This window comes from Rhinopithecus roxellana, chromosome 2 (assembly GCF_007565055.1).
Source record: "Rhinopithecus roxellana isolate Shanxi Qingling chromosome 2, ASM756505v1, whole genome shotgun sequence".
NCBI classification, from domain to species: Eukaryota; Metazoa; Chordata; class Mammalia; order Primates; family Cercopithecidae; genus Rhinopithecus; species Rhinopithecus roxellana.
In genome coordinates this window covers 129,052,944-129,079,590 of record NC_044550.1, presented here as the reverse complement: position 1 = coordinate 129,079,590, position 26,647 = coordinate 129,052,944, and the positions used below count along the sequence as shown (strand labels likewise).

The following is a 26,647-nucleotide window of genomic DNA, read 5'->3' as shown; positions in this document are numbered from 1 at the left end:
CATCTCCAAAAAAAAATTGGGTGGGGGGGTTAAATTAGGCTACCAAGAAAAAAAGCCAAGTATAGTGGCTGAAAATCTTCAGTTTAAAGGGAATTACTTGCCATTGGGCTGTCAAGCCTCAAAGCAGCAGCAAGGAGAGCTGGCACATCCTTAAAGAAGTTTGTGCAAAGAACTTCAGACTGTGAGAGGAAGGAAGCAGGCCAAGGTGAAGCCAGGTGAGAATCCACCAATCCCAGGGAAAACAACTGAGGAAGATGTTAAAACAACTTGTTCTTTGTTCTCACTGTGGATAGTATTTTATTCCTTGAAATCACATTTAGTGTCTAACTTGCTTCATGTTTACAATATTGTTTTAATAATAAATGCACTTTATAGACAATATTGAGCTTGTATGATTTCAACTTTCAATTCTTCAATTATTAACTCTAGAGAGAGAGAAAAAAAAAAAACTCAGCTACTTACATATGTCAGAGACACTATAGCATCCAGAGGAATTTATTTAGAATTGCAGACACAATGTCTCTGGAGGCAAAAATCAGTCCCTTTGGTTTGCAATTTGCCACACTCAGCTCTAGTTTAGACATGAAATTTTTCACTCAGTTCAGCTAGTCAAATTTAAAGGTTTCTATCTTTATCTTTTCTTAGGAGTGAAAAATTTTCCTTCTCTCAGCCTCTCTGACTTTGCTTAGAATATCTTATATTTAATATTTTTCCTGTTTAATAAAGGTAATATTATAATTAACACCTACGATAGAAATTTCTCTATTTTACAAGACTTATTCCAGAAATAGCATAGCTAAGTGGTGATTTGGAGATCATCTGAAAGTTACCAAATGAACACTAAATAAAGAAATACCACATTATTGCATCATTGCTGTTCTACAAACTTTAGGAATCTCTTACTTTTAATATTGTGCTCTGCCCTTGGCATTTCATTTTTATTATTTTTTTAATTATATTTTTAGAGATGGAGTTTCACTCTTGTCACACAGTGAAGTGCAATCACGCGATCTCAGCTCACTGCAACCTTTGCCTCAGGTGTTCAAGCGATTCTCCTGCCTCAGCCTCCTGAGTAGCTGGGATTACAGGCACCAGCCACCACGCCTGGCTAATTTTTGTATTTTTAGTAGAGACAGGGTTTCACCATGTTGGCCAATCTGGTCTTGAACTCCTGACCTTGGGTGATCCACCCACCTCAGCCTTCCAATGTGCTGGGATTACAGGTGTAAGCCACTACACCCGGCTATCCTTGATATTTTTTAAAATTTTCTGTAACAGGCAAGGTAAAAAGATTTTTTTTCTTCAACTTTTATTTTAAGTTCCGGGATACATGTGCAGCAAGTGCAGGTTTGTTACATAGGTAAACGTGTGCCATGGTGGTTTGCTGCACAGAACAACCCATCACCTAGGTATTAAGTCCAGCATCCATTAGCTATTCTCCCTGATGCTCTTCCTCCCCCATCCCCACCCCAACAGGCCCCAGTGTGTGTTGTCTCCCCACCGTGTGTCCATGTGTTCTCATCATTCAGATCCCACTTATCAGTGAGAACATGCGGTGTTTGGTTTTCCGTTCCTGTGTTAGTTTGCTGAGGATAAGGCTTCCAGCTTCATTCGTGTCCCTGCAAAGGACATGATCTCATTCCATTTTATGGCTGCATAGTATTCCATGGTGTATATGTACCACATTTTCTTTATCCAGTCTATCATTGATGGGCATTTGGGTTGATTCTATGTCATTGTTATTGTTAATAGTGCTGCAATGAACATATGCATGCATGTATCTTTATAATAGAGTGACTTATATTCCTTTGGGTATATACACAGTAATGGGATTGCTGGGTCAAATGGTATTTTTGCTTCTAGATCTTTGAGAAATTGCCACACTGTCTTCTACAATGGTTGGATTAATTTACACTCCCACCAATGGTGTAAAAGCATCCCTTTTCCTTCACAGTCTTGCCAGCGTCTGTTGTTTCTTGGCTTTTTAAAAATTGCCATTCTGACTGTTGTGAAATGGTATCTCATTGTGGTTTTGATTTACATTTCTGTAATGATCAGTGATGTTGAGCTTTTTTTCATATGTTTGTTGGCCACATGAATGTCTTCTTTTGAGAAGTGTCTGTTCATGTCCTTTGCCCACTTTTTAATAGGGTTTTTTTTTTCTCTTGTAAATTTGTTTAAGTTCCTCATAGACTCTAGATACTAAACCTTTGTCAGATAAATAAATTGCATTTTTTTCCTCATTCTGTAGATGGTCTATTCAATCTGATGATAGCTTCTTTTGCTGTGCAGAAACTGTTTAGTTTAATTAGATCTCATTTGTCAATGTTTCCTTTTGTTGCAATTGCTTTCGGTATTTTAGTCATGTAATCTTTGCCTGTGCCTATGTCCTGAATGGTATTCCCTAGGTTTTCTTCTAGGGTTTTTATAGTTTTGGGTTTTACATCTAAGTCTTTAATCCATCTTGAGTTAATTTTTGTATAAGGTATAAAGAAGGGGTCTAGTTTCAAATTTCTGCATAAGGCTAGCCAGTTCTCCCAGCACCATTTATTAAACAGGAAATATTTTCTCCATTGCTTGTTTTTGTCATGTTTGTTGAAGATCAGATGGTTGTAGGTGTGTGGCCTTATTTCTGGGTTCTCTATTCTGTTCCACTCGTCTATGTGACTGTTCTTGTACAGTACCATGCTGTTTTGGTTACTGTAGAATTGTAGTATAGTTTGAAGTTGGATAGGGTGATGCCTCTAGCTTTGTTCTTTTTGCTTAGGATTGCCCTGGCTATTTGGGCTCTTTTTTGGTTTCATATGAATTTTAAAATAGTTTTTTCTAATTCTGTGAAGAATGGCAATGGTAGTTTAATGGAAATAGCAATGAATCTATAAATTACTTTGAGCAGTGTGACCATTTTCACAATATTTATTCTTCCCATTGATGAGCATGGAATTTTTTTCCATTTGTTTGTGTCCTCTCTGATTTCCTTAAACAGTGGTTTGTAGTTCTCTTTGAAGAGGTCTTCACTTCCCTTGTTAGCTGTATTCTTAGGTATTTTATTCTATTTGTAGCAATTGTGAATGGGAGTTCATTCATGATTTGGCTCTGTGCTTGCCTGTTATTGGTGTATAAAAATGCTAGCAATTTTTGCACACTGATTTTGTATCCTGAGACTTTGCTAAAGTTGCTTATCAGTTTAAGAAGCTTTTGGGTTGAGACAATGGGGTTTTCTAGATATAGGATAATGTCATCTGCAAACAAAGATAATTTGATTTCCTCTCTTCCCATCTGACTATCACTTCTTTTTTTCTCTTGGCTGATTGCCCTGGCCAAAACTTCCAATACTGTGTTGAATAGGAGTGGTAAGAGAGGGCATCCTTGTCTTCTAGGATGCCCTCTGTCTTCATCCAGTCTTCTTCTGGAAACCATCCTTGTCTTGTGCTGGTTTCCAAGGGGAATGCTTCCAGTTTTTGCCGATTCAGCATGATATTGGCAGCAAGTCTGTCATAAGTGGCTCTTATTATTTGAGGGATGTTCCTTCAATACTTAGTTTATTGAGAGTTTTTAATATGAAGGGATGCTGAATTTTATTAAAGGCCTTTTGTGTGTCTATTGAGATAATCATGTGGCTTTTGCCTAGTTCTTTTTATATTGAACCAGCATTGCATCCCGGGGATAAAGCCTACTTGATGGTGGTAGAAAAGCTTTTTAATGTGCTGTTGGATTCGGTTTGCCAGTATTTTATTGAGGATTTATGCATCAATGTTTATCAGGGATATTGGCCTGAAGTTTTCTTCTTTAGTTGTATCTCTGCCAGGTTTTCATATCAAGATGATGCTGGCCTCATAAAATGAGTTAGGGAGGAGTACCTCTTTTTGAATTTTTTGGAATAGTTTCAGCAGATATAGTACCAGCTCCTCTTTGTACCTTTGGTAGATTTCAACTATAAATCTGGTGAATAGACTTTAGAATAGAGACTTCAAAGTAAATGTATGAAGTGGCTGGGGGAAATTCAGTAAGTACAGACTGTCACATCACAAGCCCTACCCATCCCGAGGGCCATCCGCCTCTCAGCTCCAGAAAATTGTTGTCATGTTGGAATGCTCAGTGGAACCTGACCTTCCAATTGTCTAAGGAAAGCCAAAGTTCTGGATTTTATGCAAAGTATCTGTGGTTTTAAATGCTGCCTAAAAATTTAAAAATTGATACAACAAGCAAACTAGATTGGCAGCCTGGGTGTCTCAATAGGATACAATCTCAATAGTTTTCCAAGTGTTTCTACACACTTTATTCCAAATGATCCTCACACCAACTGTGAGATGTAAATAGGGATTCATTGTTCCATTTTAGAGAAGAAAAATCAATGACTCAGAGGAGATGAGCAACTCACATGAAGTCACAGAGACAGCAAGTGATGGTAATAGACTAAATTGCTGGTCCTTTGAACCTTATACACCACATCCTTACAACTAAACTTCTCTGAAACAAAGACAAGGGTCCACAGGGATCAAAAAGGATTAAGGTATTGGGCACAGGAGGGAAAGCATATAGGATGGATGGAGACTCTTGTGAGTGATAAGGTGACAGATAGGAGGAAGATGTGTGCTCTTTCCTGAATGTATCCCTCAAATATGATAGAAAGCTAGCCATCAGTGATAAAATTACAGGAAATGAACAATTCTGTTATGCCAAGTTCCAAAAAATGCAAGAGAAGGGCCTAGTCACATACATATTCTAGACTTTCAAGAATCGGGTTTCAGAATGTTTTGGGGGAAAAGCTATGATAATATGTCTAGAGATTCTTAAAGCAGTCATGGCTCAACAAAGTTGGAAGAGTTTAAGTGCCAAATTGTGATACTACCATCACAAAAAATTGCAGTATGTAAGAAAATGAAGAATCAGCTGAACAGTAAATGTGACTACATAAAGATCTCAGAGCAGGCAAGAGCAGTGGCTTACACCTGTAATCCCAGCATTTTTGGGAGGCTAAGGTGGTCGGATCATGAGGTCAGGAGTTCAAGACTGGCTAACATAGTGAAACCCTGTCTCTACTAAAAATGCAAAAATTAGCCGGATGTGGTGGCACGTGCCTTTAGTCCCAGCTACTTGGGAGGCTGAGGCAGGAGAATCACTTGAACCTGGGAGACAGAGGTTGCAGTGAGCCGAGACTGTACCATTGCACTCCAGCCTGGGCAGCAGAGCAAGACTCCATCTCAAAAAAAAAATCTCAGAGCTTTGAAGTCTACCATAAAAGAATGGCATGAAACCAAAGTAATTGTCCAAAAGTCTTACTTATTGAATGAGCAGGACTTTGTCTAAAAAGAAACAAAATGGGAAAAATAAAAATGGCTTCTTGTCAAAATGATGTGCAAAATAGAACAAGAAAAGAGGAAAATTGTTGTCTTTAACAGATAATTTAAATGTTTGTAGATAAGTAAGACAGAGCAGAACCATTTGAAGCTTACTTTACCTCCAATTTCTTTTTTTGTTGTTGTTTTGAGACAGAGTTTTGCTCTTGTTGCCCAGGCTGGAGTGCAATGGCATGATCTCGGCTCACTGCAACCACTTCCACCTCCTGGGTTCAAGTGATTTTTCTGCCTCAGCCTCCAGAGTAGCTGGGATTACAGGCGCCCACCACCACGCCCGGCTAATTTTTTCTATTTTCAGTAGAGATGGGGTTTCACCACGTTGGCTAGGCTGGTCTCGAACTCCTGACTTCAGGTGATCCACTCGCCTCAGCCTCCCAAAGTGCTGGGATTACAGGCGTGAGCCACCACACTTGGCCCTTTACCTCCAATTTCTATATTCAAGGAGAATAATCTTCAGACAATACCCAGATGATTAACCTATGTGATGAAAACATACAGTTGCTTAATACATTGGAAATGGTGAATTGATGTGTGGTCTAAGGCATGGGAGGAGCTGGTGAGAGATCACTGACCCTCTGTAGATGAGTTAACATTTCTAGTTTCAGACAAATTACAACTCCACATACTGAAATGACTACAGATACAATTACTAAGCAACACCAAAAAGAGGCTGACTTGTCAACTAACAAATATTTGTTGAGTGGCTGCTGTATGCCATGCTGAAAGAAATAAAAATTCAAGAATGAGGAAGGCAGGTGGAGTTCATGTCTTCATAGAGTTTTCATTATACTAAACTAGATAGTAAAAAAAAAAAAAAGGTACATAAACTAATAAGATTATCTAAGGCACTTAGAAGTAAAAACATATATGGTAATGTAACAGAAGATTTGACGGCGCAATTGCTTTGGCTAGGTTGGTTAGGGAAGGTCTTTGAGAAAGTGACACTCAAATTGAGACTTGAACAATGGAAAGAAAGTAGTTTTATGACTCTATGAAAGTATTCCAAACTGCAGAAACAGCAAGTACAAAGGTCCTGAAGCAGGAATGAATTTAGAGGATTTCAGGAGCTGAATGAAAGCTAGAAAGGTTGGAGCCCAATGAGTGATAGGAGACTAGAAGGAGATGCAGTCAAAGTGGTGGGACTAGATCTTAATAGGCTCCAATGAGAAGATTTTATTCTTGTTATAAAGGGAAGCCAATGTAAGGTTTTAAGCAGGGGAGTGACATGGTGTGATTTACATTTTAGAAAGTTCACTATCTCACTGTGTGAATAATAGGTAGTAAGGGAACAAGAGAGTAGTCAAAATAAGCCAAACAGGAAACTGTTTCAGTAATCATTATGGACTGGTTGTATCCCTCTAAAATCTATATGTTGAAGTTGTAACTCCTAGCATATTATAATATAACTTTATTAGGAAATAGGGACTTTATGGAGGTTGCCTCATTAGGATGGGCTTGAATCCAATATGACTAATCCACATCCTATATCACACCGGCAGGCAAACAAGGAGAACACTATCTGAAGAGGAAGGCAGACAGTATGGTCCTGCTTCTACAGGCCAAGGAATACCAAACATTGCCAGGAAACCACCAGGATCTAGGCAACAGGCATTCTCTCTCACAGCACAAACCTTGCCAGTACCTTGATCCTGAACTTCTAGCCTCCAGAACTGTATGGCTCAAATCACTCAGCTTGTGATACTTTGTTTTGGCAGCCCTAGGAAATAAGTAGTCCAGAAGTGAGATGATGGTGGCTTGGAGTAGGGTTATAGCATTAAGATGGGAGAGGTGGTTGGCTTCCACTTTTTTGGAATAAGATTCTACAGAATTTACTGATAAAGTAAATGTGAGAAGAATTAAGGATGACTCCTAGGTTTGGCATCTTAGCGAACTGATGGATGATGTCTTTTACTGAGATAGGGGAAGTTTGTGAAGCAACAATTATTTGTTCAGTGGGAGAAGTGAGAAATAAATAGATTTGTTTGGGTCATGTAAAGTAAGATGTTTATTACATGTTCAAATGAACATCTTCACAGTTAAATGTATTCATGTGAAGTTGGTGGGTAGTGGTGATTGGGTGGAAATCTGGGCTGGGCTGGAGATATAAATTTAAAAGTTATGAACAAATATTTCATATATTTGATATTCAAGTATGATATTCATATTGCTATTCACATACTTTATATTCATATTTTTCAAATATGAACAAGTATTTGTTCAAATCAGAACTAGTATATAAACCACGTGATGAGATGAGTGACTCCAGACATACAAGAAAGCCAAGAATTTGGTACTAGGGAACTAAAGCATTCAGTAGCCTAAAAAAGGAGGAGCTGAATAAAGAGAAAAAGAGTGGTCACTGACATATGAAGAAAACAAGAAGATTTTTGTTATTTTAGAAGAAAAGTGAAAGTATTTCAAGAAGGATGTAGTGATAAAATACTGGAGAGAGTTCCAGTGGGTTGAAAACTGAAAATACATCATTGGATTTGGCAAGATGGAAGTTATTAGAGATTTTAACAAGTGTCACTTCTGTAATGATCTTGATAAGAACCCAACCAGAGTGAGTTGAAGAGAATGTGGGACATGGAGCGGTGTAGACAGTGATTGCAGGAAACTCTTTTAGGAGTTTTTCTGTGAATAGTGGCTGGAATGGAGCAACAGATGAAGAGAGATATGAATTCAAAGGAATGGGGTTTGTGATATTAAGGCATGGCATGGCTGCTGAAGGGAGTGATCCAGCAAAAAAAGATAAATTAATGATGCAAAATAGAAATGATGACTTTAAGAGTAAAGTCTTTGAAAAGATGAAAGGGGATATGCTTGTTTTAAAATAGGAGCAAAGATATGTCGTCCACCATACTCAAGGGAAAGCAGTGAATGTGGCCAAAGAGGCTGGTGATTTGTTGGAATTGGGGTTGAGACAAGGTGAAAGACGTGATGGCATCTATTTTATTCATGAAGTATAAGGTGAGATCAGTAAAGGATGACAAAGATTTGGGGACAGAGAATAAGCTGTGAAATAGTTGTCTATTCACAATCAGAGTAGAAGAGTGACTTTACTGTGGAAGTATATTGAAAGTGTCTGATTGTGTTACATGCTCATTTGGGAATCATGATCACATATTTTATGTGACCTCAGTTAGCAGACAGGTGTATGATATTCTCCAACATGGGTCAGGTGTTCAGGTGCAGATGCAACATACATGACTAAGGAGTGACAAGACCGAAAGACACAGGCAAGTAACTACAACAATTTGAAACAAGAGAGTTCCAAATTTCTGAAAGCCACCAAAACAATGGGATTGCATGTTAGGCCAACTGTTAGCTATATCCTAGACCCAGACATTTTCCAGTGGAGAGGGGAGGGTGACAGAAAACATTTTCATAGAGGGCAGGGCAGTGGGGAGTCTGAGGTAAGGTCAGAGTCACCTAGGGATTTTTAAGGTCACACTTGCTCACTGCCTAGTGATGCTGAGAAACAGCACCCCATGGGAGGTATAGATCTAAAATGGAAAATTTTTCTTTTAGTGGACATTACTACTGATGGGAATAGGCCAAATCCTTAGAGTAGATGGAATAGAAAAACAAATTGTGAATGACTGGCACAGTTCATACACTCCTAGAAGATAAAGAAGTAAGCAGAAGGACACAGCATGAGCTCAGTAATAAAAAGTCAGACCAAACTTCTCACTTCCTTTTCTCAGTGTATTAAAAGACTGCCAGATCAGGGCAGGCGGGCAAGTGAAAACAAGGATTTTGTTCTGTGGGGTATAGGAGAGGGAGCTGTTTAGAAATAGGTGGAAGATTATTGAGTAATATTAAGGGTCCAACTGATGTTGAAAGTCAGGCATGGCAGGAATCTGCATTCTTCAGTAATACTCTCCCTCAGTTCTGAAGAGCATAGACATAGGATTAGAAAATGTGGACTGGGCGTGGTGGCTCACGCCTATAATCCCAGCACTTTGGGAGGCTGAGGTGGGTAGATCACTTGAGGTCAGGAGTTCGAGACCAGCCTGACCAACGTGGTGAAATGCTGTCTCTACTAAAAATACAAAATTAGCTGAGCATGGTGGCAGGCGCCTGTAATCCCAGCTACTTGGGAGGCTGAGGCAGGAGAATGGCTTGAACCTGGGAGGCAGAGGTTTCAGTGAGCCGACATTGTGCCATTTCACCCCAACCTGGGCAGTAAGAGTGAAACTCCATCAAAAAAAAACAAGAAAGAAAAGAAAGAAAAGAAAAGAAAAAGAAAGGTCCTGGTGAAAAGACTGAAGTGATGAGCCCAGGGAACCAGGTAAGCTGAGGGAAAGAAAGGAGGCAAGGGCTGGGCACGGTGGCTCATGCCTGTAATCGCAGCACTTTGGGAGGCCTGAGGCGGGTGGATCACAAGGTCAGGAGATCAAAACCATCCTGGCTAACACGGTGAAACCCCATCTCTACTAAAAATACAAAAAATTAGCTGGGCGTGGTGGCGGGCGCCTGTAGTCCCACTTACTCAGGAGGCTGAGGCAGGAGAATGGCGTGAATCTGGGAGGCAGAGCTTGCAGAGAGCTAAGATCGTGCCACTGCACTCCAGCCTGGTGACAGAGCAAGACTCCATCTCAAAAAAGAAAAAAATGAAAAGAGAAAGAAAAAGAAAAGAGGCGAGAAGGAGACTCTTTGGACTGAGACACCAGGGGACAAAGTGCAGCCACCAACCAAAAATCTTGTTGGATTGAAGAGCTCGTGCAGAGGAAATCAAGACATGCGTGACGTGGCAGGAGTATGGGTTGTGGTCATGTAGTGGGAGGACAGTTTATCACGTGGGTTTCCTGGAGAGGAATCAGATGTTTCTGACCATTACTAGCTGTGTGCCAGCCTAGGAAGTTCATTCTTAAGTCTTTTAGAAGTGGAAGAAAACAGGAAAATTGCTTGCTAAATTACCCCATGAAAGTCAGTCTTTCTTCCTTAGAACTTTTGAAAGCAAATTGTCACTAGGACATATGGGGCTTGATCTGGTCAACCATCTCATGGTTTTAAATTTTCATTTGGGATTTTTATCTACCTCTTCATAGCAGAGCAAAACAAACTTGTCTTTATTTTCCCATAAATATAATTAAAAGAGACAGGCTGAGGGAATTTATATATTCCCGTAAATATAAATTAAAATATACCAATGGGTCACTCTAGGCCTTGCCAAATTATGGGATCAGGATATTAAGTAAATCCCATTAATTGCTGTAACTGATGGCTCCAAAAGGGAGTATGGCATAAATTAGAAGTTCCCAAAAGTTTGCAGCTCCCCCTGGAGATGTTATAAAACAGAATCAGGGTTATTAGCACACATTCACAAAGGCTTGTTTGAAGTGGGGCATTTTCTAACTTCTTATGGATAGACTAGGCCTCCCTTGACAGTTTTGTTAAATTTAATGTTCCGTGAAACTTCATCAAAGCCTTTAATATTATGTACATGCCCTTAATTATAAACACATACTTCTTCTCTATTGTAAGATTTCTCCTGAACTTTATAGATCTGCCAGTGAAAGAGGAACCTTGGATAACACATGTGGAAATAACAAAAGTGGGGTATGAACCTGGATTAACCAGCACATAAAGAGCGCTGTTCCCTGAAAAAAAACTGTTAGATTCATTTAGGTAATCATCTCATGATGAATGTACTCTTGCTAGTACAACCTTCTTCTTACCATGGAGTTACAAATTAGGTCTGGAAGAGACATCTGGAAACATCTGGCCCCTTCTAAAGCAATAACATCCCAGTGTGTTTTTTGACATACTAGGCAGACTCTTCCAATAATTCTGGATCTTACACATTAAAAGCTCTCAAGACAAGGTGCTAGTGTGATTTTTTTAATGTTTTATTTCCCCCAAAATAGCAATCAAATAACTGGATATACACATTTCCATTTTATAATCGCTATCACACTGTATTCTAATTACTTGTTTAAATGTCTGTCTCCTCACCAGATTAGCCCCTTAGAGAACAAAACATGTATCCATCTCTGTAACCTCCTTATGAAACTACAGGTGTGTGCTGGAACTGTATCCTCTAGAAACAAGAGTACCAATAGGTGAGTAGCTTTCTTTAAGAACATTTATTGCAGTATTGTTAAAATGGCAGCAAACTGGAACTAAACCAAATGTTTAGTTTGGGAATCAACTGGGACATAATTTTAAAAGTTACAGTAAATCTATAGATAGAATATTATTTGACTTTAAAAAAAATGAGTTAGAGCTACATCAATTGACCTGGAGAGATGTCCATGATATATTGCTACATGAGAAAAGCAACTTATAAATGAAATTATAGGGTGTTCTTCCAAATTGCAAAAGTAAACAGTGACACCTTGTGAAAAATACATGTGTTTATGGTTGTGGGAGAATATTCACAATGCACTAACAGGGGTTACCTTAAGGATGATCACGAATTAAGGTTAATGAGTGTGGGAGAATATTGTTAGCAAAATGCAAAAATACTCATGCCATAATGCTAAGGGAAAATGCAGAATGCATGATTTTAGCAATAGTTTTTTTAAAAGAAAACTTTACCTTTTGGTGTATTACTGGTTGATGCCAGGTATAGTTCTTAAAGCTCTACACCGACTGTTTCACTTCCTGCCTGCACCAACTCTGTGAGGTAGGGATTATTATTTCCTTAATTTCACATAACAGAAAACTGTGGCCCAGAGAAGTTACTGAATTGTGTCAGTGGTTACACAATAATTGGCAAAGCTAAGACAAAATAATAACAAATAGGCAAAAAATGAAATTGCATTTCTTTCCTAGAAACTAATCAGATCAAATGAAAAGTATCCATTTAATTAAGTAATAGATCTGTGGATTATTTTTTGTCTCAATTTTTTTTTGCTATTATTTAATATTACTTCATTTAAGTAAAGTAAAATTATTAAAAATAAATTCAATAAAATGGCTGGTATGGTGGTTTTCAAAACCTATCCTCAAGTCTTTTGATGTGGGAGGTCTGTGTTTCTTCCCTTTGAATCAGGTAGAGCCTGCGACTAATGGCTCTGGGCAACCACATGGGAGAAGCAATATTTTGTGCCTTTGGATGCTGAGTCAGAAAAGGTAATACAGCTTCCTCCTGGCTTCCTTTTTGGGAAGCTTGATTTGGAGGATGCCAGCCACCATGAAGTGAGTCTCATACGGTGAGGAACTGAGGCCCCAGCCAACAGGGAGCATCTACTGTCAGACTTCAGATGGTGCCAGCCTCTTCCTAGCCTTGGAATCTTCCAGCTGAGGCCCCAGAAATCACAGAGCAGAGACAAATTATGCCAACTACACTTCGTCTGAATCTTCAGTGAGCACAATAAATGTCTGAGTTTTTGTTTGTTGTTACTGTTTTGTTTATGTTTGGTTTTGTTTGTTTGTTTGTTTTGTTTTGCTACTAAATTACATAACAACAGATAGCTGGAAGAGATTCTGCAGTGATGCTCATCAGTTTAGGGTAGGTTTTCCCTTAGTTTTATTGTTTTGCTCTCTTTAGGCATATTGTGGTGGTTAATTTTATGTATTAATCTGGCTGGGCCACAGTGCCCAAATATTTAGCCAACTATTATTCTATATGTTTCTGTGAAGGTTTTTTTTTTGTTTGTTTGGATGAGATTAATATTTAAATCAGCGGACTTTGAGTAAAGCAGATGACACTCCATGATGTAGATGAATCTTACCCATTCAGATGAAAATCTTAATAGAACAAAGACTGACCTCTCCAGCAAGAAGGAATACTGCCAGCAGATTGAACTGCAACTCTTGCCTAATCTTCCTGCCTGCCACCTACCCCATCAGGTTTTGGTCTCACCAAGCCTCCAGAATCACATGAGCCAATTATGTCAAAATAAACCTTTGTTTGTTGTCATTGCTTTGTTTCGTATTTTGGTTTGGTTTGGATGGGCTCCAAACCAAAAAGGTGATCACTCTTCCCCGAGCCAATCCAGTTCAATTAAATTCATATCCCATTGCTACCCCTCTAATTGTCTCACCTCATTCAGCACACAGAAGAGAAATCTCACTTCTGCTATGACAAGGCTGCCTGGATTTGGAACCATAAAATGGCATAACATAAACTCTCTCTTTACATACACACAAAAACACACACACTCTCTGAATAGCACACATATTACATACATTATACCTTTAAGTCTGCTTCCCAAACCACTCAACAGTTTATCTGCATCCAAGCCTCATTGTAGTATCCAAATAAATCACTTCTGTTTAAGTTATAATATGTGTGATATATTTAAGAGTTCTAGAATAGAGACTAATAGTAGCATGGAGTCAATCTTCTAAACTTCTTTCTCTCTCTCCCTCCTTAGGACAAAAATCGGAAGCAATATGCAGCCATTTCCAACAAATGAGCAGCCAGTATATTAGATTGCAACACCAAGGATAGAAAACTTTAGGAAGATAAAGACCTGGAAAGTAGATTAGCTGTGGCTTTCGCCTCGATGTGGCTTCATGGAGTTACATACGCCACTGAGAATTCCTGAGTGACAAAGTGATCAAATCCAGGCAAAGGAAAAAAAGGAAGGTGCAGCTTACCCCTCGAAGCAGTGAGCAACTGTCAGAACCCACTTCTTGGCAATGAGGACACAGCCACAGATATGTCCACTGGGTTCACTCTGCAGAGAACACTGCCATGGCCACCTTCCAGGGCGACTTGTCCGACCCCCAAGGATCCTTTTGTTCATTCGGGCAGCAGGGCGGCGCCCACAGTCTACCAAGGAGCAGAAGACACAGTTTGTGAGTTGATGCCAAACCTTGCTAAACGCTTAGGTCTTTGCTGTCACTTACAAGGGATCACTCTTCCCCTGAGCCAATCCAGTTAAGTTCATATCCCATTGCCACATCTCTAATTCTCTCACCTTGTTTAGTACACAGAAGAGAAATTTTACTTCTGCTCTGACAAGACTGCCTGGATTTGGAAACATAAAACGGTATAACATTAAGTTACATATTTACTGTTCAATTCAAATACTTTACCAGTGAAAAACAAGTTACCATCAGAGATCACATTCTCTGAGCAACAATTCCTCTCAGTGCAGGAATTCTCAAGGCAGGAGTGTGGTCAGATATTAATCATGTTGTGGGCGGGAGTATATGGAATATATATACTTCATTTTTTTAGTTTATTTAATATCATCATGTAATTTCACATTTGTGGGAAAAGAAATTATTTTAACAAAATTTCCCACATCATTTTGGCTGGTGGTACCACCACAATGTTAATTCAAACTACAATTCTCAAGGAGAGATGGGGGTACTTTTTAGAATCAATGGTGAGGAGGCAGCATGTCAGCTTTTTATGCTTATACAAAGTGGCGTGTGCTCAAAACCAGTTGAGAAATAGTCCAAGATGAGTAAAATATAACTTCAGAAATTAAAGAACAGATAAAGGAATGGAATATTTAGACTGGAAAAGAGTCTTACAAAGATTCTCAAGGTTAAATTTCCCTTGTATGAGAAGTTGACAAGAGGAAAAGTAGCTTAAATTTATTTCATATAACTTTAGATGACATGATCAAAACTAGTAGGTGCAATTTACAAGAATTGTGGGTTCAGAAAAAGAATTTTCTAAAATCTAAGTTCCACTTTGAATGCAAGAACATGGTCTCTGTTAAAGGATCTTCAATGTGATGGCACAAGATAATTCAGTTTGGGGTAGAAATTTTAATCACTAAGTTGTCTTCCAACCATGAAACATTTACATTACAACCTCAATGTAAATGAAAAAGGACAATAAAAACCCATATTGGGACTTTCAAAAATACTATGATGTACTTAGAATCCTAGATATCTCAGATTTAAAACAAAACCCAACCCTAAATATATAATTTCTACGTTCCTTTCTGAAGATTTACTGTATTTTCATTTCTTGCTACATTTACATAGGGGTACATGTAATTATTTGCATACAATATGTAATACAGGAAAAGCTCATTTGCTTTCTACCCTCCCACAGTCTAAAATCCTCTCTTCCTTACTCTCTATTGCATTATCCTAAATTTATTTGCAGCACTTACCAAAGTCCAAAATTATTTTTACTAATTTATAATCTTTGTCTTCACTCCATATAGTGTACATTCCCTGAGATAAGGGCCTTTGTTTACCCTCATTCACTTCTACATCCGCTCAAAGCCTAATGCTGAATTTGGTATTAAAGAGATACTTAATAATTAGTTGTTATTTGTTAGATTGAAAACACATAGCTCTTAGGAATAGGAAAGTCATCAAAGACTATTCATCCAACTTCTTACTGGAAATTGCAGTTATATAAGATAACACTTCTAATTAGTAAACCAGGACTAGAACCAAGTTTACTAACTCCCAATCTAGAATGAGTTATTTATTTATTCATTTACCTGACCTGAAAGGTTTTTTCTGGAATTCCAAGTTTGGGGAAACAAATCACTTTGTTAAAAGGTTTAGGTCATTGTTTCAGAGGAAGTATTTCAGTTGACAAATATGCAGAAATCTGGCTGCAGTTTGATCTGTGAGGAAAATGTCAAGACATTTTAAGAGGAAATGGTCCATTTTTAGTTTTCCTCTTTAAAATTCTTAAGAGGTAGTAACATTTATGAGCTTCAGAGTCAGATAAACTTATTTAGAGTTCAGACACTATCACTTAGCATCTGTGGGCTGTGAGATTTGAGCAAGTTATTTAAATATTCTAAACTAAATAAAATATTAAAGCTGTAAAATATTGGATAATCATCTATGGTTCACAAATCTATCTGAGGTTTAAATGAGTCAGTGTATATAAGACTGCCTAGCTGTGTGCCTATAATGTAATAAGAATTTAGTAAGTGTAAATTTCCTCAATTTGTCTTCGTCCTACACCCCACCCATAGACAAGTGAAGTAGCCCTGTTTAAGATACAATGATTTTTTAGGGGAAACTTATATGCACTTTCAAGGCAACTTGATTATAATTTCATTTTGTGTCTATTCCTCTCTTAGACATTCCAAGTTTTCTTAGTTATCAATACTTCAATTCCCTCTGTTAACTAGTTCTATGTAGCATCTGTAGGAAATGCAGACATGAGGTTTTATTTTGAATAAGATATTAGAAGAAATCCAAGATTAGAACCCAAGTTCCTCGCTTCTCACCATGATAGTTTCTGTAATGATGAATAAAAGAGAAAAAAATCTATGTCTAGAAAGAAGAAATACAAGCAACCAATGTTGAAATGTAAAGGCAATAGTGAATCTATGGAAACTCTTTACTGATATGACAAATTAGGATTATGTTAAGTTAAAAAATGGAAGAAAGGCCTGATGAAAATTCTTGTTCTGTAATCTGACTCTACACAGTTCTTATGAATGCGTTCTTACCCATTTACTAGAAGTTCATGTAAAGTGGTCCCATTGAGGCTCTCCCAGTTGGAGTGTAATGTCAGCCACCGCAGCTCTTTCTCCTGTTCCTGTATCAATTTGGTCACAGATGGTTCTCTGATACAAGGCAAATACTGGATAAGTATTCAAAGTACAATGATCTTTGAACAGGCATTATCATTGTTTAGCACTCATTCTCTTTCAAAAGGAAGCATTAAATTATGTCAACATTTCAAGAGGAGAATTTGGACTGTTACAAATTGTTGGAGTTGTTTTAGTTATTCTCCCTGCTGACCTGTGTTTGAACTTCATGAGATGTTAGGATTATAATGTGTATGATATAAAAGTTCCAACAGGTAAAACATAAGAACAACTTTAGGCAGGGATCAAAGGTAAAATAAAATTTATGTAGCTGGGTTTTTTTTCCTCCTCTTTCCTTGTCCATTGTAATTCTGCAATATAGCAGTATCATAAAATAAAATAAACAACACATAAAGAGAATCAGTGGCATTTAGCATCTGTTTAGGCAGTATAAAAGTTGTAAGAAATGTAATATTTCTATATTTCTAGGTTTTTTGGTTGTTTTTTTTTTTTTTAGACGGAGTCTTGATCTGTTGCCCAGGCTGGAGTACAGTGGTGTGATCTCGGCTCACTGCAACCTCTGGCTCAGGGTTCAAGTGATTCTCCTGCCTCAGCCTCCCAAGTAGCTGGGACCACAGGCACATGCAATCACGCCCAGCCAATTTTTATATCTTTAGTACAGATGAGGTTTCACCATGTTGTCCAGGGTGGTCTTAAACTCCTGACCTCAAGTGGTCTGCAACCCCTAAGCATCCCAAACTGCTGGGATTACAGGCATGAACCACAGCACCCTGCCTCACCTGATTATTATTTTTAAACTATTGTAATCACATAATAGAAAATGAACAAAAACTTCCCCAAACTCATACTTTTAAAAAGGCAAGGAAGAACCCTTTAAAGGGAACACTTGATGACAGAATAAGAGCCAAAGATGAAAAACACAAGAGTATTTCATAATGAATGAATTATAAACATTTGATTTTTAAAACAAATGTCATACCTCCTAGCCACAATGAAGAAGAGTGGCGTAAGATATAAATTTATTTAGAAACTTCAATTGACTGTTAGATTATTGAAGATATTAAAAAACATCTTACAGAAATAAGAATTTTTATTTTTCTTGGCCAAAATGAATCTGGCTCTCCATCAATTCCAGAAGTTCTGAATGTAGAGGCAAAGTGAGATGGAAAGTATGTAAGTCAGAGGCCACATATACTGGTCATGGTGTTTGTGGTAACTTGCATCCTGATAACCTGCATCCTGAGAATTCCCTTCTGCAACAGAACTACCTGTGGACCTCCTAAATCCAGGTAAAGCCAAAGGAAGATAAACTTTAGATTTTGTTATTTAATCAGGTCATTCTTAAATCAGGTATTCATAGGGCAACAAGATACTTGCATGGGGAGTGCAACTGGGAGAGAGTGTGCACTGATGCTGGATAGGAAAATCATTGCAAAGAACTCAAAGGCCCCCTAGCTCCCCTGAGGAAGGGCTCCACAGACATCCACAGGATGTTTTTGCATTTCATTCATTAGCTTCCAAGAAGAAAGGCAATTAAGCCGGAATGTCTCAGTTACAAGTAGAAAATTTAAGAAATTAATCAAGGATAGGAGAATGTCATTATGAAAATTAGATTTTCATGAAATTCTTGAACACTGGCATGATTCTCATGCACGAACATAAACTTTTAGCACTAGAAATGTCATCCTATGCCCATTTTAAAAAGTCAGTGAATTTGCTTGGTTGTATTTCTGCCATCGTACAGAATCTGAGCATCTGCATAACTTCAATTTTCCTTTCTTTTTTACCCAGCTTTATTGAGGCATACTTGGCAAATAAAAATTGTACGTATTTAAGGGGTGTAATGTAATGTTTGATATATGTATACCTTGTGAAATGGTTACCACAGTCAAGCTAAGTAGCATATCTATCACCACCTAGTTACGTGCATGTGTGTGTGCGTGTGTGTGTGTGTGTGGTAAGAACACTAAGGCCAAGAATCTTAGCAAATTTCAAGTATACAATTTGTATTGTTAAGTATAGTCACCATGTTGTACATTAGATCTCCATAACTTATTCATTCCACATCACTGCATCTTTGTACCCTTTGACCATCTCCCCATTTTCCCCATCCCCTAGTTTTTGGCAACTAACATTCTACTCTCTGCATTTACGAGTTTACTGTTTTAAATTCCGCATATAAATGAGATCATGCCTTATTTGTCTTTCTATGCTTGGCGTATTTCACTTAACATGTCCTCCAGGTTTATCCATATTGTCTCAAATGGCAGAATTTCCTTCTTTTTTAAGAATACTGAATACTGTTCTATTGTCTAAAGAAAATGTGGTGTGCATCTATTGATTCATACACGGAGAAGGAAATTTTAGCAATGATCTAATCCAGCACCTAGAACAAGAGTATAAATGGAGGCCCAAATGCCATTTGTCTACATATTTAGATGTTATAAATCAAGTTATCAAGCTGTCAAAGAAAATTTCTCTCCTCCTCTCTTGACAAACATATCTGTTAGGTTCAAATATAGATCTCTTGGACTCCTGAGAACAGTGGGTTTCAAACATTAGCATTCATCAGAATCACCTGGAGGACCTGTTACAACACAGATTTTTGGCCTCATCCCCAGATTTTCTGATTCAATGAAGTCTCAGATGGGACCCAAAATCTGTTGCTCTACCAAGATCACAGGTGATGATAATGATGCTGGTCTGAGACCACACTTTGAAAACATCATTCTAGAAAAGGGATGAGGCTCCATGTGAGCATAACTCCTTGGCTAACAGAGTCCTTAACCCATGGGATGAGCTAGAGGAGGAGGGCCGGAGGGTCCCTCTAAATCAGGGTTTCTCACCCTAGGTGCTATTGACAAGTTATACCAGTTAATTATCTGCTATGTGGGGCGATTCATGTGCACTGCGGGATGTTTTGTAACATCCCTAGCTTCTACCCACTAGCTGCTAGTAAGATCCCATCAACTCTGGATTTACGATGTAAAAAATAATGTCTATAGACATTCCAAATGTCCCCTAGGACAGGGGTCCCCAGCTCCAGGGCCCCTGGGGACCAGGCCACACAGCAGGAGGTGAGTGTGGGGCAAGCCAGCAAAGCTTAATCTGTGTTTACAGCTGCTCACAATCACGGGCATTACTGCCTGAGCTCCGCCTCCTGTCCCATTAGCGGCCTTAGATTCTCACAGAAGTGTGACTCCTATTGTGAACTGCGCATGCGTGGGACCTAGGTTGCGTGGTTCCTATGGTAATCAAATCCCTGATGATCTATCACTGTCTCTCATCACCCTCAGATGGGACCATCTAGTTGTAGGAAAACAAGCTCAGGGCTCCCACTGATTCAACATTATGGTGAGTAGTATAATGATTTCATTATAATGTAATAATAATAGAAACAAAGTAGACAATAAATGTAATGTGCTTGAATCATGCCAAAACCATTCCCCCCATCCCACCCCAGTCCGTGGAAAAACTGTCTTCCACAAAACCAGCCCCTGGTGCCAAAAAGGTTGGGGACAGCTGCCCTAGGGGCAAAGTCACCCCTGGTTGAGAACCACTGCTCTAAATAATGGGGCCTGAAAGCAGTGCTATACAGAGAAGCAGAAGGATTTGCCTTATATTTACTTCTTGAGGAATTGTGTAGTCATAAGACACACATACAAATACTCATTTTTCTGACGCTGAAATGAGAGAACAGAGCTCATTAGGAGTTCTGGAACATCCTAACATTATGAAAGGGATTACATATTTCAAGGCTTAGGAGAACAGCCGGATCCCTAGACAATTTGGCCTACTCTCCCACCCTCAAGTCACTTTGTTTTAGTAATAAATATCCCATGTTCAAATTATGATTATGTTGGGGCTGCTTACTTAAAAAACGAAGGTCATCACAAATTCCTCCAAAACCAGGGCTTTTCTCTTACCTCTAACAAGACAGACGTGCAGGAATTACCTAGACATGTAACACATTTCAGTTGAAGGATAAGGTTTGTCTCTTGCATCTATTGACGGAGGAAAATAATCTAAGCATCCAACCTCAGTCCTTGACAGTTCATCTTGACATATAAATGCCTTTCACAGTGGATAAGATAAATTATTCACAATTCTAAATATCCTGTTGCAAACTTGAAACATTTACACTAAACATTTTGTATATGATTTCAAAAATCTCTTCTTGAATCTTGTCATATTCTCCCTGTTTGGGTCCCATAGATTTGACATATTAATACTGAAAGTTAGTTATTGTGTCAAGTAGAAATTTTGACAGACAGGCACTAATAGGTTTCAAACAAAACCTGAATGAACTCTGCTACAGAAACATTTCTCAGGCTGGATAGCTCAGTTCAATGGGAGTTTATACAGCAAAACTTCCATCAGTAGAAATGCTTAAAGCAGAGCACAAGTTCTGAGCTTATTTTTCTAGTTAACTCAGTATTTTAAAAACACTTTTTATTGCAATCCTAACTGACGATAGATAGATAAATAGATTGATAGATAGATAGATCGATTTTTCTTTTTCTTTTTTCTTTTTCTTTTTTTTTTTTTTTTGAGATGGAGTCTCGCTCTGTCACCCAGGCTGGAGTGCAGTGGCTTGATCTCAGCTCACTGCAACCTCCACCTTCCAGGTTAAAGCAATTCTCCTGCCTCAGCCTCCCGGGTAGCTGGAGACTACAGGCTCGTGCCACCACACCCGGCTAATTTTTGTACTTTTTGGTGGAGGTAGGGTTTCATTATGTTGCCCAGATTGGTCTCGAACTCCTGACCTCAAGTGATCTGCATGCCTCGGCCTCCCAGGGTGCTGGGATTACAGGTGTGAGCCACTGCGCCCAGCCTATAATTTTATTCTCTTACTATGTGAGATAGCTCAGAGATGGAGCGTAGTAACTGTATTAGGCAAGGATCTATAGGTACAAATGACAAAACTATCTCAAAGCAAAGAAGGAGAAGGTTAATGGATCATAAAATTAACTTGCAGAGTATTCATATTTCATAAAATAAAAGAATCAACAAAACTAAATATTTAATCCATTTGCAATATAAAAATTACAAAATTGTAATGTGAACTAAAATTTAAATTTATAAAATACGACTATTAAATATACACTATCATTCTAATATAAATTAGAAAACAAAAATAAAAATAAAGCACCATTTAAAATAAACATCTTATTATAAGTGTAAAAATAATCAATCATAAACATTTTGAATTAAAATATCATTTGAACATATATAAAATTCAGTCTTATAAAACAAATATGTTGTAAGAATATTTTTGAGCAGAGGTGTCCACCTCTTTTGGAATCTATGCCAGTTCAGCTATTTCCTTCTGGCTATTTTATTTTCAAAAATCCCATCTGCTTTTTTCGAGCACTCGACCTTTTGGGACAACACTTTTTTTTTAAGAGATAGAAATGCAACATTTTATTGACAATTTAATTTTAGTTTCAAAGAAAATATTTCTTGCTTATCTTCACATCTTTTGCTTCATCATGTAAAGCTAGAGATTATCAGTTTCAATTTCAACATACTTTTTAAATTCCAGTTCTTCAGAAAGACTCTGAACCACAGTAGAATGTATTTTTCTAACACAAGTCTTGCTTTGTTGGCTATTTTCTTCTTCTTGAGTATAATAGGAATATAAAAACGCTTTCTAAAAATATGTGCATCTCTATTCACTTCAAAGTTTTAAGTCAATATATAGCTCTATGGGTCCATTACAAGATAAATAATTCAAAATTCAAAAAAAGTAAACAAATATTGAATTAACAAAAAAAATTGGCATTTTGAAAGTGCCTAAAATAGTACTGGAATATGTGAGTATCAAAAAGTGGAAATGTAATCAATTACTAAAGCGATGTGGATGGTCTTCAAGATGATCAATGCCAGGGAACCAGTAACCTCAGGGCTCTTCAACTCTCGTCTCCACTTCCTTCTGTGTTGTGGGGAGGAGGGCAAAGGGGATGACAGCTTCATTGTCTTAAAGTAAGTTTTCTATAAGCCAGAGGACTAGTTGCCTACAGTTCTAAACTCACAGGCATTCATCTTTATGACCAAAAAAGAAAGAAGTCATCTTTCCCAGGTCCAATTAAAATAAATATTGGGCCAGGCATGGCTCACGCCTGTAATCCCAGCACTTTGGGAGGCCAAGGCAGGTGGATCATGTGAGGTCAGGAGTTCAAGACCAGCCTGGTCTACATGGCGAAACCCCGTCTCTACTAAAAATACAAAAATTAGAAGGGTATGGTGGTGGGCACCTGTAATCCCAGCTACTCAGGAGTCTGAGGAAGGAGAATCATTTGAACCTGGGAGGCAGAGGTTGCAGTGAGCCAAGATCACACCATTGCACTCCAGCCTGGGTGACAAGAGCAGAACTCTGTTTTAAATAAATAAAAATCTTGTTGAAGAACCAAGAATCCCAAAACCAATCACTGTGGCCTGGCAGTAAGATACTTTGATTGGTCCATCTTGGGGTAGGTACCTACCCCTCAACCAATCACAGACCACAAAGAGAGTCATGAACAAAGAAGGTCGCTCCCATTTGGAGCCCAAGGATAAAATGGGAAGTGAAGCAAATATCCAGAAGGAAGGGATGTAGGCCCCAAAGGAAGGGAGGAATGCAGAGAAGCAACACCATATGTGTCTGCTGCCTGTGACCTTAATTGAAATGAGTTAGTTCAAAAGATTATTGTTCTTCAGAATCAAGATTCTACATGTTCTTCAGTTTGTATGTTAGTTTTGGAAAGACATAGGAAAGGTAAAAGATTAGGTTGACATGTTTATTAATGTTACAGTGGGTTAGTCAGTGAGTGTTCAAGCTGATATAAAGTGAGTTGGAGCTCAGAAGAAACATTATAGTGACGGTTTAAACGTGACAGAGCCAGATAGACAAGGGTTAAAATTGATGCATACAGGTTAATGAGGTGGGATAGAAATGGATATAATAGATTGGTGTGGTATCAGATGGAGTTCCTCTCTAAGGAGCTATTATTTTCGTCAGAGGAACAAATTACAAACATGTAAAAACTATTTTGGATACTGATAAGTTCTCTGAATAAGACAAAATAACCAAATGTGATATAGTTACATGCTGAGACTGAAAGCTGCCTCAAGTAGGATTGTCAAAGAAAGTCTCTCTAAGTCATAGATGTATGAGCTGAAACATGAATAATGAAGTCTTAGAGTTCCGCATTCTAAGTAAAAATAACAGTGAAGGCAAACCCCCCAAGATGGGTATGAGCTTGAAATGTTTTAACATCAATAATAAGGTCAATGTGTCTAAAGTTTAGTGGGCAAGTGGAGAATACTAGGATATTTATTGGGTCAGAGAGGAAGGCAGGGGCCAAATTATGCAGTGTCTGGCAGGTCAGAGTAAGAAATCAGATTTTCAGTCCAAACTGTAAAATAATAAGATAAGAAGACCAAAGTCTTTTGCATGTAGGTAATATTGTTGCTGTCAGTCCTGTCTTTCAGGTAAAAGCCAGATTGCAGTAGGTTTTTAAGACAACATGAAAAAGACACCTTATCAGAAGTTAAGTCATCATTAAGGGTCTCCTGGTGTATCTAGCTTCAAAAGGAGACTGATTCCTTACAAGGGCTTCTAACAGAAATAATAGAAGCCCTCTTTGGTCAACTCCTGATGGATTATTCAAGTTATAAATCATGTTCTTATTTACCCAGGATCCATTCATATCATGTCCAAGATAATGCTACAACCATGGTGATGAGTGGGAATAAATTTTTGGAGGAAGTTAAAGTGTAAACCCTTATACCAGGGATTATTAGGGACTAGTAGGTCATATAATAGAAGCTTTCTTTGTGGTTTTGACTACATACAGAAACATGCTTTGAAAAGAATGTTTGACCAACTTCTATTGACCAACACTAAAAGATTAGGGCATAAAATCAAATTGCAACTAACTCCATAAAAGCATTTTTGCCAAAATCATAGGGCCCAGACACACTGTTTCCTGATCATCTAACTGTATATACAGCTTGTGGAGCCCAGAGATATAAAGAGTCACATTTCCCTTAGACTAACTCACTCAAATACCAGATGTTACAACTGAGCATTCGGCAAATATCAGAAGGCAGTCTAAACTCTGATTTGTATCATCAATTAATTAAATGCCCATAAGTTGTTTGATACTGAACATGTAGGTAGCAAAGTCAATATACTGTTAACGTGGTTTGGCTGTGTCCCCACCCAAATCTCATCTAGAATTGTAACTCCCACAATTCCCACATGTCATGGGAGGAACCTGGTAGGAGGTGATTGAATTATGGGGGCAGGTCTTCTTGTGCTGTTCTCATGATAGTGAATGAGTTTCAGGAGATCTGATGGTTTTAAAAATGGGAGTTTCCCTGCACAAGCTCTCTCTTTTTTGTGTGCTGCCATCCACGTGAGATGTGACTTGCTCCTTCTCACCTTCCGCCATGATTGTGAGGCCTCCACAGCCATGTGGAACTGTAAGTCCATTAAACCTCTTTTTTTCTTCCCAGTCTCAGGAATGTCTTTATCAGTAGTGTGAAAATGGACTAATACAGTAAATTGGTACCAGGAGAGTGGGGTGCTGCTATAGATACCCAAAAATGTGGAAGCAAGTTTGGAACTGGGTAACAGGCAGAGGTTGGAAAAGTTTGGAGGGCTGAGAAGACAGGAAAATGTAGGAAAGTTTGGAACTCCCTAGAAACGAGTTGAATGGCTTTCATCAAAATGCTGATAGCAATATGGACAATAAAGTCCATGCTGAGGTGGTCTCAGAAGGAAATGAGGAACTTGTTGGGAACCGGAGCAAAGGTGATTCTTGTTATATTTTACTAAAGAGAGTGGTGGTATTTTGCCCCGCCCTAGAGATCTGTGGAACTTTGAACTTGACAGATGATTTAGGTATCTGGTAGAAGACATTTCTATTTTTTTTTTTTAGAAGACATTTCTAAACAGCAAAGCATTCAAGAGGTGACTTGGGTGCTGTTAAAGTCATTCAGTGTTATAAGGGAAGTAGAGCATAAAAGTTAGGAAATTTGCAGCCTGGCAATGCGATAGAAAAGAAAATACCATTTTCTGAGGAGAAATTCAAGCTGGCTGCAGAATTTGCAAAAGTAATGAGGATTAGAATGTTAATCCCCAAGACAATGGGGAAATGTCTCCAGGACATGTCAGAGGTCTTCATGGCAGCCCCTCCCATTACACGTCCAGAGGCCTAGGAGGAAAAAGTGGTTTCATGGACTGGGACCAGGGTCCTTGTGCTGCGTGCAGCCTAGGGACTTGGTGCTGTGTCCCAGCTGTGCCAGATATGACTAAAAGGGGCCAAGGTACAACTCAGGCTGTTGCTTCAGAGGGTGGAAGCCTCAAGCATTGGCAACTTCCACAGGGTGCAAGTTGAACCTGCAAGTGCACAGAAGTCAAGAATCAGGATTTGGGAACCTCTGCCTAGATTTCAGAGGATGTATGGAAATGCATCGATGCCCAGAGAGAAGTTTGCTGCAGGGGTGGGGCCCTCATGGAGAACCTCTGCTAGGCAGTGTGGAAAGCAAATGTGGGGTCAGAGTCCCCACAAAGAATCCCTACTGGGGCACGGCCTAGTGGAGCTGTGAGAAGAGGGCCACCATCCTCAAGACCCCAGAATGGTAGATCCACTGACAGCTTACACCATGTGCCTGGAAAAGCCTCAGACACTCCATGCCAGCCCATGAAAGCAGCCAGGAGGGAGGCTGTACCCTGCAAAGCCACAGGGGCAGAGCTGCCCAAGACCATGGGAACCCACCTTTTGCATCAGTGTGATCCAGATGCAAGACATGGAGTCAAAAGAGATCATTTTGGAGTTTTAAGATTTG

The 26,647-nt window shown here is 38.7% G+C and overlaps 1 protein-coding gene across 4 annotated transcripts in view; it reads right to left on the bottom strand.

The window, feature by feature from the left end:
* The window catches only part of CORIN (corin, serine peptidase), a 272,512-nt gene that overhangs the window by 16,302 nt on the left and 229,563 nt on the right, over window positions 1-26,647 (bottom strand). For all 4 annotated transcript variants that reach the window (XM_030919664.1, XM_030919673.1, XM_030919678.1 and 1 more), the window contains 3 exons: window positions 16,709-16,825; window positions 14,240-14,289; window positions 13,917-14,091 (listed from right to left, as the gene is read on the bottom strand). In XM_030919664.1, the coding sequence (XP_030775524.1) occupies window positions 13,917-14,091; window positions 14,240-14,289; window positions 16,709-16,825 (342 nt within the window). The remainder of the gene's footprint in view (window positions 1-13,916; window positions 14,092-14,239; window positions 14,290-16,708; window positions 16,826-26,647) is intronic.